The following is a 13,968-nucleotide window of genomic DNA, read 5'->3' as shown; positions in this document are numbered from 1 at the left end:
TCAAAAATACTTTTTTGATGCCAAAGGGAAATTAAATGTTGTAACTCATATTAATTCAAATATCAGCATAAGCAAATCTTATTGGTCATAGCCAAGAAGCAGACAAATAATGTTCAGGAGGCAGAAACAACAGACATTTTAAGGTAAAAGTACTTTTTGTTTTATTTTTATTATCAAATCATGTTATGAAAATAATGACAACTGACCATCATCTTAGACAATTTTATCTTCCTGTACATTACCATAAAACTTTGCTCTGACTTATGCAACATCCCTGCAGTTTCAGAGTACAACTGTCTTCTCTTTGTGCTGGAGTTTTGATCATCTCATCTTGGAAGTATCCATCCCCACCAAAGAAATCTTTACAAGGCATCCCACGTGAGAAACTGATTTTGTACACGAGTGAGAAATTCACAGATATACCAGAATTAGTCTTTATTTGGAGTTTCCTGTTGCCGCCTCATCAAAAATAATTTACACAAAATCTGTACATACTTACAAGCCTGGAGTTTGTCATTGAAGAAATTTTAAAATTCAAAGGAGCAACAAACAGGGTGATATGAGGATATTAGACAGTGAATTTATATTGTGCATTTGCAGCTCAAACTGTCATTTAACCTCATGGCACAGGAAAATTAGGGTAAGACAACACCTATGCCTACCGGAAATCATTTTATTCTTCTATAAAACTCACTTTCAATCATAGAAATGTTTAAGCATGTTTATGGTGGCTGATGTTTGTATCAAGTATACCTATATTAATCTAAAACCTAAAAAAAATAAAACCTAGCTTCAATCTGCATATTCACACTCCATCACACTGCTGACAAACTAAGCTGGAATATAAGCAGGCATCTTAAAAACACTTAAGGCTTCATTTGTGTCCTTTAGCTCACAGCCAACAGAAATCCACAATCATAATCCTGTTCCTGTCCATCTTTAGATTTAAACTAATTAGCACTTTGGGAACGAAATCATTCACTGGGAGTGGACGCCAATCATCTTTCACATCACATGTATCACATGTTAAAACTAAGCAGTTACTATGTTACATGTCAAGATGTAGAAAACTATGAGATGGAATCAACAAATGCACTCAACATTATCTCAAGGCTGGTGACACAAAAAAGCGTTATTACCCGATGTGAGTTGCTCTGCGATGTGAGCCAAACATTCTCTTATGACCTCTGATATCAACACTGATTTTTGTGTTCCACTGTTTTTCTGAGGGATAATTGTCTGAAAATCCCAGCAGATCAGCAGGTATTGAGGTACTGAGCACTGAATTTACAAGAGAATTTCTAATCACAAAACCACTTGCAATCTTGCAGCAAGTCATGGAGAAAATATTAAGGAAAGATCAGTCCTGCATAGTAGGCTGCCCTGCACACCAGGTTCACTTCCATTGATTAATATTTTCAAGTCAGATACCTTAAGTCCAAGTGAAGATAAAGGTTATTGATAAGAAAGTCCATCAATGACCTGATGAAATCCCAGGAAGTCTCAACTCTTGCAAATTCACACAAATTCAAGTCACAATTGCAGAGGTGTGACAACCTCTGCCTGTCACACCTCTAACATCACAAAGCTACTTTTAAAATAAATGTGTAGGATATCTTCTTATTAAAACAAAATATGTTTGCTAGTGGTTTATTTTTAGTGCAGTTTCTAATGAGTTATGCTGCTATAACCATCAGATAATACGAGGCAGTGCAGTAGCCTCATCATATTTATTTAATAATTAATTATGATAATTTGTGATTTTAGCAATTAGCCAATGTGTAGTTAGTGTACCATAATGTAATGAAAGCTGTATATTCGGACTATGTTTTCAACTTCTATGCATGCCATAGAGAAGTGTGTGAAACTTCATGGACAGATCACATTCTGTTTGACTCACATCGTGTAATAACAGTAAGCCAAAATAACAACATTAACCCATCCTACCAAGCCATGTGCTCCTTCATCAACGCATATTCATGATGTGGACATAAATTAAGAGAACAGCTGTAATGCTAGGATGTATTTTTTATGAAAAGTGTCGGACGTGAACATGTAGTTTTAATGTTGTTTGGTGTACTGGAATAAGCACACGCTGAACATTCATCCATCTGAGCATAACAAAATAAATTACATCTACGCTGTAGTGTCGTATTATAAGCCTCCTGCTGTGCTGCACCTGGGATTGACGAGTCCAGAGTTATGATATACATCCAAAACTCACAGCAGTAAAATAAAAATGCCCTTTAAAATATTATTTGCTGATGCACAAAATCCACATGGGAAACAGACGTGAGGTTTGTGTCAGTCTCATACCTGCTGGAATTCTTAATTTTTTATTTTTTTTCCTAAGTCTTGTATCCATGTTTTGGTCTCATGCCTTGTTTTGAAGAGTAAGAGTCTGTCACTCAATGCCTTGGTCACACAAGGCATTCCTATTCTGCTATCTCCAGGAGTGGGGAAAAAAAAAACAAAAACAGGAGGGGGTAACCCTCTTAGATGGGCCCCTCACATGTTGTACGCCACATAAATAGGATCCAGCTGGTCAGCCAGGAAACCGTCTCTGAGATGCATCCGCTGCTTCTCCCCTCTGGAGTTGATGGGGATTACACCGGGGTCAACAACAACCACTACTCCCACGATGAGGTAGTGCTCCTCCAGGACAACGTTTGTCACCAAGGCCACCAGGTCCAGGGCCTCCTGCTCGGATCCCTCCAGCTCCACCACTACCACCAGGAGGTTGGTCCATGTGAACACCGCACTAAAGGGAGGCGGAAGGAGAAGAAAACAATGCACTCAATTTTAAATACTTGAAATTAAATTATAGTAACAGCATTTAATGATGTTGTCCTTTTCTCACCATTCAGCTATGCTCTTGTGAGAACGGATAACGGATGTCTCAATGTCGATGGGGTGATACCTCATTCCCCTCAGCTCCAGAGTCTCGTCAAGAGAGCCCACCACATAGAGCGCATCGTGGCGCTCTGACACATTATAAAATTCACTTTTAGTTTATTTACAAATCTAACAGAGATATATGTTTCACTAAGCTTTCCCTAGTGAAACATCAAAAATGGTACTAATCATGCTCACCTCCACTGGCGTCAGTGAGGTCGGTGCGTCGCAGGAACCCCAGATAACCGGTTCTTGCCCAGATTGTCTGGGTGTCTCCGAAGCTGAGCTTGGTGTTAAAGTGGTCAGCATGCAGCGCCTCTTCCCCATAAACTGTGTAGTAGCCTGTGGCGTTGTGAGGACTGCTCACCCAAATCTGTCACACAGGTAAACACTAAGGATTGCACACGATTCTGGTGGATATTTTAGATTCCCTCATAACATACAATGACCACTTTATTAAGGGGCTTTAATTCATCCAATACAACAGCTGGGACTTTACAGTTAGAATATGTTCTTCAGTTTACAGCTAAAGATACAGTCTATATCTTATTTTCTGGTAACATGGTGTATTTATGTTCCTGAGGCTCGAGAAATGAGTAGAATGAGTAGCAGAGTGTTCCTTTTTTATACTTAAAAAAGTTGGGTATGAAACAGAAATTAAGCTAATGAAAATGCAAGTATTCAGGACCATTAGTAAAACACTTGTTTAATTGTTTTAAACAAGTTTAATTGTTTTGTATTTTCTTAAAGCTCAAATATCTATTCCTATCCTGTTAGTGTAAGTCTGGGGCTTACCTCTCCTAGATGTGAGTCTCCTAAAGGTCCTTTTGTCTCTGTGTTGGCAATGACCACTTTTACTCCAGGCAGAATCTATACAAGAAGACAGCCATGTCTCAGTTTTAAAACTCAAACTGTGAGTAAACGTGAATCATTCTGTCAGCATAACGATTGACTCAGTTTCTTTTATGGATATGTTATTTTTCACCTTCCCAGACTCCATCAGGGGCAGACTGTGAGGGGATCCTCTCTCCACAAGGCGAACCCTGGATGGGAAAACAAAAACAAAACAATGACATACACTGAATAAATACCAGAAATATAATTATTAAGTTACATTGAGGTTCATGTTAAATTTGCTTGCACTGACTTTGTTGCAATACTGTCCCCTACCTGTCATGTCGCAGAGCTCGCATATCCACATAAACGGTGGTGGGATCTGGTCCAGATGTTCCCTGGAACAAAGCAAGCACAACTGGAGGTTACAATCCAGTTTAGTCTTAATGTGACCTCTGTTTGCCGTCTGTGTGAGGAGGAGGTGGAAGCTGGTTATGAAACAGCTGCTGAGTAAGCAGGGGCGCAGCCAAAAGCCAACCAGAAGCCAGGCTACAGGAGTTAGGACTGAACCATTTACAGAGACATTTCCTCCATCAGATCCTCTGACCCCATCTAGTGCAGGGAGGGTTGACTAATCTACACTTGATTTTCCTGGAACTTCACTACAAATATCTAAAACTGTTTTAGCTTACTTCTCTCCTGTAAATGTCTAAGAATCAAAAACTATGAGAACTATTTTTTGTGATTAAATGCCTGTCATGCAGTTGGGTTTTAAGTGAACCATTCCTCAAGCAGAAACTGCTCCCATCAGTGGTGGGACCTGTTATCTTTACTGCGGTGAAACCAGCTGCAACAAATTATGCTTTCCATTATTCTATTAGCAATGTTTGGAGAACACATAAGCAAGATCTGTGAGGAGAAAAAAAAAACAGACAAGGCTGATTTAGCTCAATGAGTCATTTGATGCCAGTCCATGAAGCAGCAGCAGATCGTTGTTGGAAAATGTCAACAATACTCAATTAGTGTTTGCCAGAAAACAATAGACTGTTATCACAGTAAAAAAAAAAAGTACATGCTCAATCAAATCTGTTTATATGTACAAGATTAGGCCTGTCACGATAGCAAATTTTGCTGAGCGATTAATTGTCTCAAAAATTATTGCGATAAACGATAATATTGTTTGAAGACCTTTTTACACTGACTTAATGGAAATGACATAATAATCCATGCGATTTCTTGCCAAAGATAGATACACTTTATTTTCAAAAGAACACTTAACGCTGAAACTGATAAACAAAATAAACAAAACAACCAAAAACGAAAATAAAATGGTCTCCATTAACAAAAAACGCACTTGAAAAAAAAACCTAAACAACATAAAGTAAAAGTGGAAATAAATACTGCATTCAACCAAAAGAGTGCAGATTATGAAGTCTGTATATCATGTTGCCCTTCAGTAATAATTAGATTTAAATAGAGAAGATGGGCACATCGACTACCTGATGCAATAATTCACACTACATGATTTTTTGCTCCTATTTTTCCCCTTATGACAATCTTAGACCTTTGGTCTTTCTAAGATTGTGTGGTGTGTTACGGTAGATCATCCTTGCCGCTCCGATCTAAATCAGGGGTTTTTCCCGACTGGGAGCTTTAACGCAGCCTGTTGAATGCGACAGGTAGCCAATCAGAAAGCGCGGATTCTCCCCCGCGCTTTCTGAGGGGAAATTACGTCGGGGAATCCCAAACAGCTGAAACGGCGCAACCCGAAGTCCAGCGGACATTGGAGATGATATGTGGAAACAACATTAATATTTATTCAACATGCAAAGAATATAGAAATGACAAGAAGATGAGTTGGAGCGAAATTGCTACCGCAGTTGATAAACCCGGTAACTTTTCAGCTGTTCTTCGTTAACGTGACGTAAATAGTTTATAATGATTTTCATTCAGTCAGGACTTTACGCTGACACTAGCCACATGCATTGCAGGTAGATTGTAGTAAAGCATTGATTAATGCCTGGTTTTAAAATTAGTTCACTGGACTTGTAGCCATTATTTTGTGCCCATTGTTGGACACCACACGGCAGGACCGAACCGATCGAACCGTTATACCTAGGATTTCTGTCGGCTAATGTGTGATCTGTCAGGTTTTGAAAATGGGCCGACAATCGGCCGACAGCTCTAAGATCGTGTAGTGTGCGCTGGGCTTTACACTAAGGAAATGAGGAAGGGAGGGTCAGTAGAGAGCACCGGAGTTGAGCCTTTTTTTCATTCAGTGTCATTAACAGAAAAAGAAAAAGGCCAGAAGAGACGATAATGCCTATAATTAAAATGACGTCGATAGTTTTAATTTATCGTACGATTAATCGATTTATCGTTTATCGCGACAGGCCTATACAAGATATAGTTTTTAATAAGGGTAAGTCTTATAACATATGTTCAAAAGGTACATATACTTTATTTTTACAAATTTACAAAATATTTCATAAAACATATTTTACTACACTGAAAAATATCAATCAGTATACGTAATGTGAAAAATCACACCCAATAAATCCTTTAAAAATGATGGGAGACAATCCAATTATACAATTAAAAAAACACTGGCTAAAATAAAAGTGAGCTGAATGAAGCCAAGCCTCATTGAATCAAAAATAAAGGCAAACGAAGATAAATGCGAACTGAAGCAAGCATGTTCAAATGTCATGCATGAGAAACAACAAATGGCCACATAAACACACAGACTGAGCTGCAGAGCAAACAGCTACTCTCATCCCACAGTACCTGCTCAGCCAGTTTCCCTAACCTGTTGGGCTGACAGGACAGGGCAGGACAGATAGAGATATAGATGCATGTGTTCATATATATGTGGGACAGACACAAATAAACTTGTGCACAAAAAAGGGAAAACAGGAAACAATTACCAGGGTTGGGAAAACAAATTTAAATCAGCAACATTACTGAGAAGACCTAAGTGCATAATGTAGCTTTTCTAAGAAAGCTTTTATGTTATTTTACCAAAATAAAATTATATATTAAAAACTTAAATTGTCCTGATTAAAACAAATCTTATCCAAATCAATGAATTTGGGTAAAATTTTATTTATGTGGTAAATCAAAGACAAGGTTAAGGTTACATTTACCTAAATATAAATCACTGTTTCTTCAGACATTTAGACTTTTATCTTGAAGTTAAAGCCTGCAGTCTTTGACAGTCTGTAAAGTCCGTCAATTTTAAATGTCTTTAAAACTTAATTTTCTGTTTTTCTGATAAATGATAAAAATCATATTACACCCTTTTCTAGACTTTTTAAGACTGCATAGGAGATTATTACATGTTTAATTAATAATAAAGTCAAAGTAATAAGCGAATCAAAAGGATTCTTTAATTACTGATAATCAGGCACCATAGCAAGGATTAGATCAATTGCATAAATAATGGACTAAAGAATAACATATTCTTACTGTTATTTTTCTGACTCCAAGTTTTATTCTTCAGCTGCTGCTTACCTGCAAACAGATTGCTATGTTCACTCTGCAGCCAAAGGTGGTACTGACAGCTCGCGGTGAGAGCCCCAAGTCCTTGAAGATCTTCGAGAAGGACTGAGTGAGGGTGATCCGAGGCCTTTCCTCCGCCACCACCATGCACGTCCGCACACAGGACAGATTCACATTTCGCAACTAACGAAGGAAAGGAAAGAAGAGTTACATAAGGGTCAGACATTTACTTTTAAAATGATATAAAAGTTGCTAGAATTGGATAAAAACTTGAATTCCATTAAAATACAATCTTTATATACTCAAATATTATAACAAACTGTATTTTTTTTTTGTATAAACAGGTTTTTCCAGTAGTATTTTACAAGTAACCTCTTACATTAATATTTTATAATGCCTTTATGTAACTGAAAACCTCAGCCAGGGACAGATCTTGCAAGTTAACTTAAGCTATAAGTAATGTTTGCAGTATTTATCATTAAAATATGCGTCATTCACATTATAAACAAGTCATTTATAAACCATATGCAGTGCAGGAGTGAACAGGAGATCATTTTTGAACAGTTTGTAGAGTAAACCGACCCGCAGAGCTTCTGTTTGTGAGCCCAGACCCTTAGTGCACATCTCCATGACTGAATATGAGCAGAAGGTGACGCGGACTTTGTACTGGCTGACAGCAGAAAGCCACAGAGAAGCATTACTCTCCAGCTCAAGAGGAGGAACGAGGATCGACTGGTGGCCGGAGTAAACACTAAAACAGAAACACAATGCTAAACTTAGTGGAGTCATGTGGGACAGACCTGTCTGTCATTCAGCTGGTCAGAGCTGCTGATTTACCTGCACAAGCACCAGAGAGCCAAGCCCAGGCCACAGTAGGGATCCAGACAGATGGCGATCTGCCGGGAAGGGTAGAGCTCACACTGCAGCTTGATAGAGCGACACAAGGCACTAGTGGCAGAATGAGACATCTAGGAGAGACACAAGACGAAGGGACGGAAATCAAGACTAGTAAGAAGTGAAAGTCATCCTAATATGGCTTCTGCAGATAAACCTGAAAGTTTTTATGTGCTTCAGCATACTTTGACTCCTGCCAGGATCCCAGTTGTGGAGACACTGAAGTCCAAGTAAGCCAGCATCTCTGGTGTGGGGGGCTTGTATGTCTGAGGACACTTCTTCCTGGGGAGGTCATCTGCAGAACACAAAGACCCATTTTACTGCCGAGAGGATAGATTTCTAACATGAGAATCCTAACTGAAGCACAAAGATACATGTGGGTGGTTTTTCAAATCATTTACCAGTGTCCATTACTGTGGGCCAGCTCTTGATGTCCACAGCTGCTGTAGCCTCTTTGGATTTCAGTAGCTTCATTATAGCTTGAGTTGTCAGGATACACACCGACTTACTGACCTGCAACACACAAAAACTACAGTTTGCAACAGAAAAAAAACATGCAACACTACTGACATGGATTGCATTCATTACTTTAGATAGAAAAACACAATGAAAGCAAAATGCACCCTCTTTGTGATTCATTTTAAGATAAATAAGATGAATTAGAAGTTTGGGTGAGGAACAGATTGTTTTACCTCAACAATCATCTTGACAGTTGGCAGAGTGGTGGCCAGGTTCTGTGGGTGTGGAGGTCTAACTGTGACAGGGACACACCCAGCATACAGGCAGCCATAGAAGGTTGCAATCAGGTCGATTCCTGCACACACGGACATACACACGTCAGCACGTTGATGAAATAATGAAACGCAAAGCTTAAATTAACAGAAAATGTAATTAGCAGGACGTTTTACCCGGTGGGTAGACAAGTGCTACATGGTCCCCAGTGTTGAGGCGTCCCATCAGAGCTGCTGCCACGCGCTCTGCTCGCTTGTGCAGCTGCAGGCAGGAAGCTGTGCTGGCCACTGTGCCCTGAAGAGAAATCACAAACAGCACTAGTACACAGCACCTTATTTAGTTCACTCAAAAAAAAGTTCAACTAAAAAGAAAAGATGGTGAAAATGACTAACTTGAAAGGATTTTCGAAGATTTCTTAAATATTTCAGAGTGAAACATCTTATTTATATAAAATAAGAGAAACCCTGATAATAGTGCAAGTTTGAAAAAGGTCTAATGCTTTTGCAGTTTTAATAATAAAGCATTATATGATTAAGCCTCCATAAATTAGATTTAACTTGAAAATGCAAACTGGAGCTATGATCCTTTAAAACAGTGACATATTCTCCACAATCTGACCAAGGTACTCAACCAGGATTTCTTCACATTGTAGCTGTATAAGTGCAAGACTCCTCCAGAGTTCTCAGTCCTTAATATTTCTCTTTAATCATAAAATATTAAAGTTAGCAATACATAAAGGATAGACAGTGGGATGCAAGGGAACTAGGAAAGAGCAATGAGCATAAGCACCTTTTGAAAATAAACTTTAAGCAGGTATTAAACGTAAAATGTTTTTTATTTGTCTGATTTAACACCCTCATCCTAAATGTCATGTTTTCATCAGCTGTAATCGGAAAATCATCATAATTAACATAGAGGCTTGAGAGCAACAGCCTATGTAATTAATCTATATAATGTGTTACTAAAATTATAATAACTTTTATAATTATCTGATTTATTGACTATGACATAGAAATCACGCCACCAGATTAATGCCTGCAATGTAAAGCCTTACCTTTGAATTGAGAACGAGGAACAGAGGATGATCCGGAGTGGCCTGAGCTCTCCACTGCAGCACATCCTGGATGTAGAGGAACTGTTGGTAAAACACAGTTACACATGTTTAATTTAATGCATGGGGACTCACTAGGATAAAACATGTGTTTTGGGGAGTTCACCACTTTTACAAAATGATAAAACTGAAAGGGATGAATGATGGAAATGAGTAATGACAGAAAAATCAAGAGGTACGCAGCAAAATGCTTGTGTTTTATTAGGGTAGCACCATCATTATTGAAGGTGCATCCAATCAAATACTCATTTGCATCAGTTTACGGGTGAGACATAGCTTCACATTGGAGCAATACGAATAAATAGGGCTGCCCACAAGTTAACAGCAACATAAAAGTAACCTAAACATGTTTTTAATTGTGTCAGGGATCCAAACTGGATCAACTTCTTAGCAATTTGTAATGTTTGAAAAAAATGGCTCTCAATTCTTTGCTTTTTATTGTATTTACTTATTTTTACAGGTTTTGAGTTAAAAAGAAAAAAAAATCAATTATGTGTGCATCTCAGACTTCACCTTACCTGTGTGATGAGCAGCGTGAATGAAATGAGGATGACTATCTACCTTACGTGCCTGGTCATTGTCCTCGAGCTGCCCCAGGTCTCTCCCACAGGCTTGTGCTATCCTCTTGCCTGCCACCAGGTTGCCCACTATCATAGAGGCAGGACCAACCTCTGTCCAGCACAAGCAGCCAACCATAACATGTTAGTGAAGTCAGCATGAGTAATAATACGGGTATAAAACAAATTGCACTACATAGGAGCATCAAGGTTGACGATGTTGAGAGGAAAAGATTGCCTACCTGGTTGTTTTTGCCTTGGTTTGGGCAGGTTGGTGACACATGTGTGAGGACACATGAGGACGTTGCAGGGATGCAGGGCGCCCTCCAGGAAACGCTGCTTAGTCTCAGATATGTGGATGCCACCCAAAGGAGCTTTCGGAAGATTGTTGGCAGGAACAAGAGCGAGGCAGTACACCCCAACTTGGTGGATGCTGTCAATGGCCTGACAAACACACAAGGTCTGGTTAAATACATAATAAAAGCTAGACAAAAAAAAAAACATGTCTATGTCTTTTAAATTGAACCTAAAGCTGAACCTGAAAAAATAATTTTATCTACACTTTGATTACATTAGATGAAAACCAATTGGATTTGCAAAGCATGTTTTGTGGACAGTGGAGCATAAAGCAGAAGAAATCTGAAGTTGCAGTATGTTTTCTTGTGTTATTAATAGTTGCAGCTGCATTCCAGCACATGACCTATCAAACAAAATGCAATCGTTGTATGCAGATTAATATCGAGACTTAGAAACTAAGAAATTCTTTTCTAAACCATGCCTAAGTAAAGCCTTTTAAACAAATGAAGTCCGCACCTGGAGGACTCGGCTCATCCACTGGAAGCTGTCCTCCTCCGAAGCGTCTGGCCTCTGCTCGGCCACCACAATGATCCTCTCATCATGCAGGACCAACACTGAAAATACTGCTATCCTGGAGACAAAAGCATAACATCAAACTGTTGCAGTTGTAGCAATACAGTCAACTGAGTTAGCAAATGATGCAAGACACACAAAAATACAGCAAATACAGTGTGAAGGGCAGGATTTTTTAAAAGTGTTTCCTCCTTTACCTTCCCCTGTACACAAACTTCATGGGCTCTACAGCCAGCGCAGTGGCAACCACATCATCTGCATTGTGTCTCCGCCCACTGACGACCATGAGGCCATCTATCTTCCCAACAACAAACACAAGGTTGTCCTTAAAAGAAAAATCAAGTAAAGACGGTTAAATGGACCGTAACTGAGAATGACCTATATTAAAGTTTACATTCATAGCAAACTTTAATATAGTTTGCTATGAATGCATGGTTGTTTGAATGAATGGTTGTTTGGCAAAATGTTCATGTTATTCTATAAAGTTATGTCATGTAAAGTCAAACTTTGCATCCAGAGTACGCTGAAGGAAAACAAAAGTTCAGAACAGAAGGAAAAAAATAATAATTTCAGCTAAAGAATATTAAAATGTGGTTAAATAAAAAAAATATGATTGTGTTTCTATTTTAAATGCATATTACAAATATATCAAACAAAAGTACACGTAAAAAAAGTTTCATATTTGCATTTTTTTCCCCCTGGATGTAAAATAAGAATTAACTTTCTATGACCAATATTTCATTGTTTTTTTCCTTATTTTTAAAAATAATTGGAAGACAAAAAGCAAACAAGACATTAACAGGATTTTCTATTTTGTGATATTTGACTCAATTGACTTTAATCATCCTCCAGTTAAAACACAAGAAACATGTCTGTGAATAAAAAGATGAATAAATAATACAATAATTTGTTTTCTGTAAGCTACTTATCAAAGTACCTTACTTTAAGCATGACACATTAATCCATAATGTGTCATGATGGATTAATCATGACACATTATATTTCAGAGTTATGCTAACAAACTTCAGACTAAGCTTAAAATATAAAAGTATAAAAGGCTTAAAAATTCCACCCAATTTAATGACTTACTGGTCCCACAAAGCCCAGCAGGGAGGTTCTGGTGAAAGGTCTGTCACCGATGGAGACTCCAGATGGCTTTACTGGGATAGTCTGCAACCCGACACAACACTGTTAATGTTTCATGTTTTATAAATGAGACACAAACACAAAAGATGAAAGATCAGCAAAACTCTAAAACTCTAAACTACGAAGAATTCCTGGGAAAGAGTTTGAGTTTTACTTTTTCTTGAACCATTTTAGATGTAATCTATTTACTCATATGGATTCATAAAAGCATCTGTCCTACCTCAAAGATGTTCTTGGTCATGCCTGGGAGACCGTAGTATGCTAAACCAGAGCTGCCTGAGCTCACGCAGATCTCTCCAACCTCATCTGTCTGGCAGAGAAAAGGTGTTCCCTCCACTCGCACCACACAAACAACAGCTGGGAATGGAAAATTGAAACAGAATGAGGAACACAATGCTTTCATGTTTCAGCCTTAAGTGTCAAATCTCAATGAGTCTGACAATGAAAGAACAAAGTCTTTAATGTTAGACTAAATGTCTCAAACCTATAAAATAATCATCAGCTAGTTCACCAACAAGATTTATACAATATTTCAGCTCAATATTGCAACATGTAGAAAAAGCAAAGTACAAACAATCTGTTCTTGTTGCACAATTCTCATCATGATTTGTCTGTGTCCGACTTTACCTCCAGGCATGACCTGGCCCACATCCTGGACTGTGAGGACAGAGAGTTTCTCCTCTGTGTCCACTCGGATCACACCATGACTCAGTCCGCTCATGGACAGCACTGCTTTGCCTGGAGGAGGAACACCCATCTCTGGAGGTCTGTAGGACATACCAACACACACACACACACACACACGCACACCGACACACCCACACACCGTTGTTCCAGACAACTGCAAGCAGTTCTTTTTCATTCACATTACCTTGTAAAAAAGTATTCCCTTTGAACCTTTTCACTCTTTCCTATATCAGAATATCAAGCTTGAAATTCTTCTTTTGTGATTTTATGCAACAGAACTACACATAGAAAGACATTCTTGTAAAGTGAAAGAAAAATTATATATGATTTTTACACTTTTTTAGACGTAAAAGTCTTTAAGGTGTGATGTGGATATGTCTTAAGCCTGCTTTGTTTATATTGTTCCGAGTGTTTTAACCTGAAATCAAATACAGATGCTCTATAAAACCCTCTGACGTTTGCAAGTGAATATTATTGCTTTACAAATGTGTCCTTTATGCAGGAGTTAGAGGAAGAGAGACATTATTAAAAGGAAGACATAGCAGGTCATGCAGTTTGCCAAAAGACTTTTAGTAAAGGTAACCAATATGTGAAAGAGGGTACGTAAGTCATTTGAGTACAAAACTGAAGTTTTTGGCCAACATGCAAAAAATGCTATTTGGGAAGCCTGAACACATCATCACTGCAGTTTAGCAGAATCAAGCTGTGAGAATGCCCCAAAAAGGAAAGGGAAGTTGCAAG

The 13,968-nt window shown here is 38.4% G+C and overlaps 1 protein-coding gene across 10 annotated transcripts in view; it reads right to left on the bottom strand.

Annotated features, from left to right (window-relative positions):
* Nucleotides 1-136: 136 nt before the first annotated feature.
* The window catches only part of dip2a (disco-interacting protein 2 homolog A), an 89,704-nt gene continuing 75,872 nt past the window's right edge, over nt 137-13,968 (bottom strand). For 5 of the 10 annotated variants that reach the window (XM_032567810.1, XM_032567813.1, XM_032567817.1 and 2 more), the window contains 22 exons: nt 13,168-13,307; nt 12,761-12,897; nt 12,484-12,564; nt 11,592-11,719; nt 11,338-11,452; nt 10,767-10,968; nt 10,529-10,638; nt 9,911-9,991; nt 9,033-9,150; nt 8,817-8,938; nt 8,526-8,637; nt 8,310-8,419; nt 8,068-8,198; nt 7,813-7,981; nt 7,243-7,413; nt 6,517-6,546; nt 4,066-4,127; nt 3,881-3,938; nt 3,691-3,765; nt 3,094-3,268; nt 2,861-2,984; nt 137-2,761 (listed from right to left, as the gene is read on the bottom strand). In XM_032567810.1, the coding sequence (XP_032423701.1) occupies nt 2,509-2,761; nt 2,861-2,984; nt 3,094-3,268; nt 3,691-3,765; nt 3,881-3,938; nt 4,066-4,127; nt 6,517-6,546; nt 7,243-7,413; nt 7,813-7,981; nt 8,068-8,198; nt 8,310-8,419; nt 8,526-8,637; nt 8,817-8,938; nt 9,033-9,150; nt 9,911-9,991; nt 10,529-10,638; nt 10,767-10,968; nt 11,338-11,452; nt 11,592-11,719; nt 12,484-12,564; nt 12,761-12,897; nt 13,168-13,307 (2,704 nt within the window). In that variant the 3' untranslated portion in view covers nt 137-2,508. Of the gene's footprint in view, nt 2,762-2,860; nt 2,985-3,093; nt 3,269-3,690; nt 3,766-3,880; nt 3,939-4,065; nt 4,128-6,516; nt 6,547-7,242; nt 7,414-7,812; nt 7,982-8,067; nt 8,199-8,309; nt 8,420-8,525; nt 8,638-8,816; nt 8,939-9,032; nt 9,151-9,910; nt 9,992-10,528; nt 10,639-10,766; nt 10,969-11,337; nt 11,453-11,587; nt 11,720-12,483; nt 12,565-12,760; nt 12,898-13,167; nt 13,308-13,968 lie in introns of those variants that run through there. The other 5 variants (XM_032567812.1, XM_032567814.1, XM_032567811.1 and 2 more) reach the window with 4 other exon arrangements.

Source organism: Xiphophorus hellerii, chromosome 7 (assembly GCF_003331165.1).
Source record: "Xiphophorus hellerii strain 12219 chromosome 7, Xiphophorus_hellerii-4.1, whole genome shotgun sequence".
NCBI classification, from domain to species: domain Eukaryota; kingdom Metazoa; phylum Chordata; class Actinopteri; order Cyprinodontiformes; family Poeciliidae; genus Xiphophorus; species Xiphophorus hellerii.
This window is presented reverse-complemented; position numbering and strand designations above follow the sequence as displayed.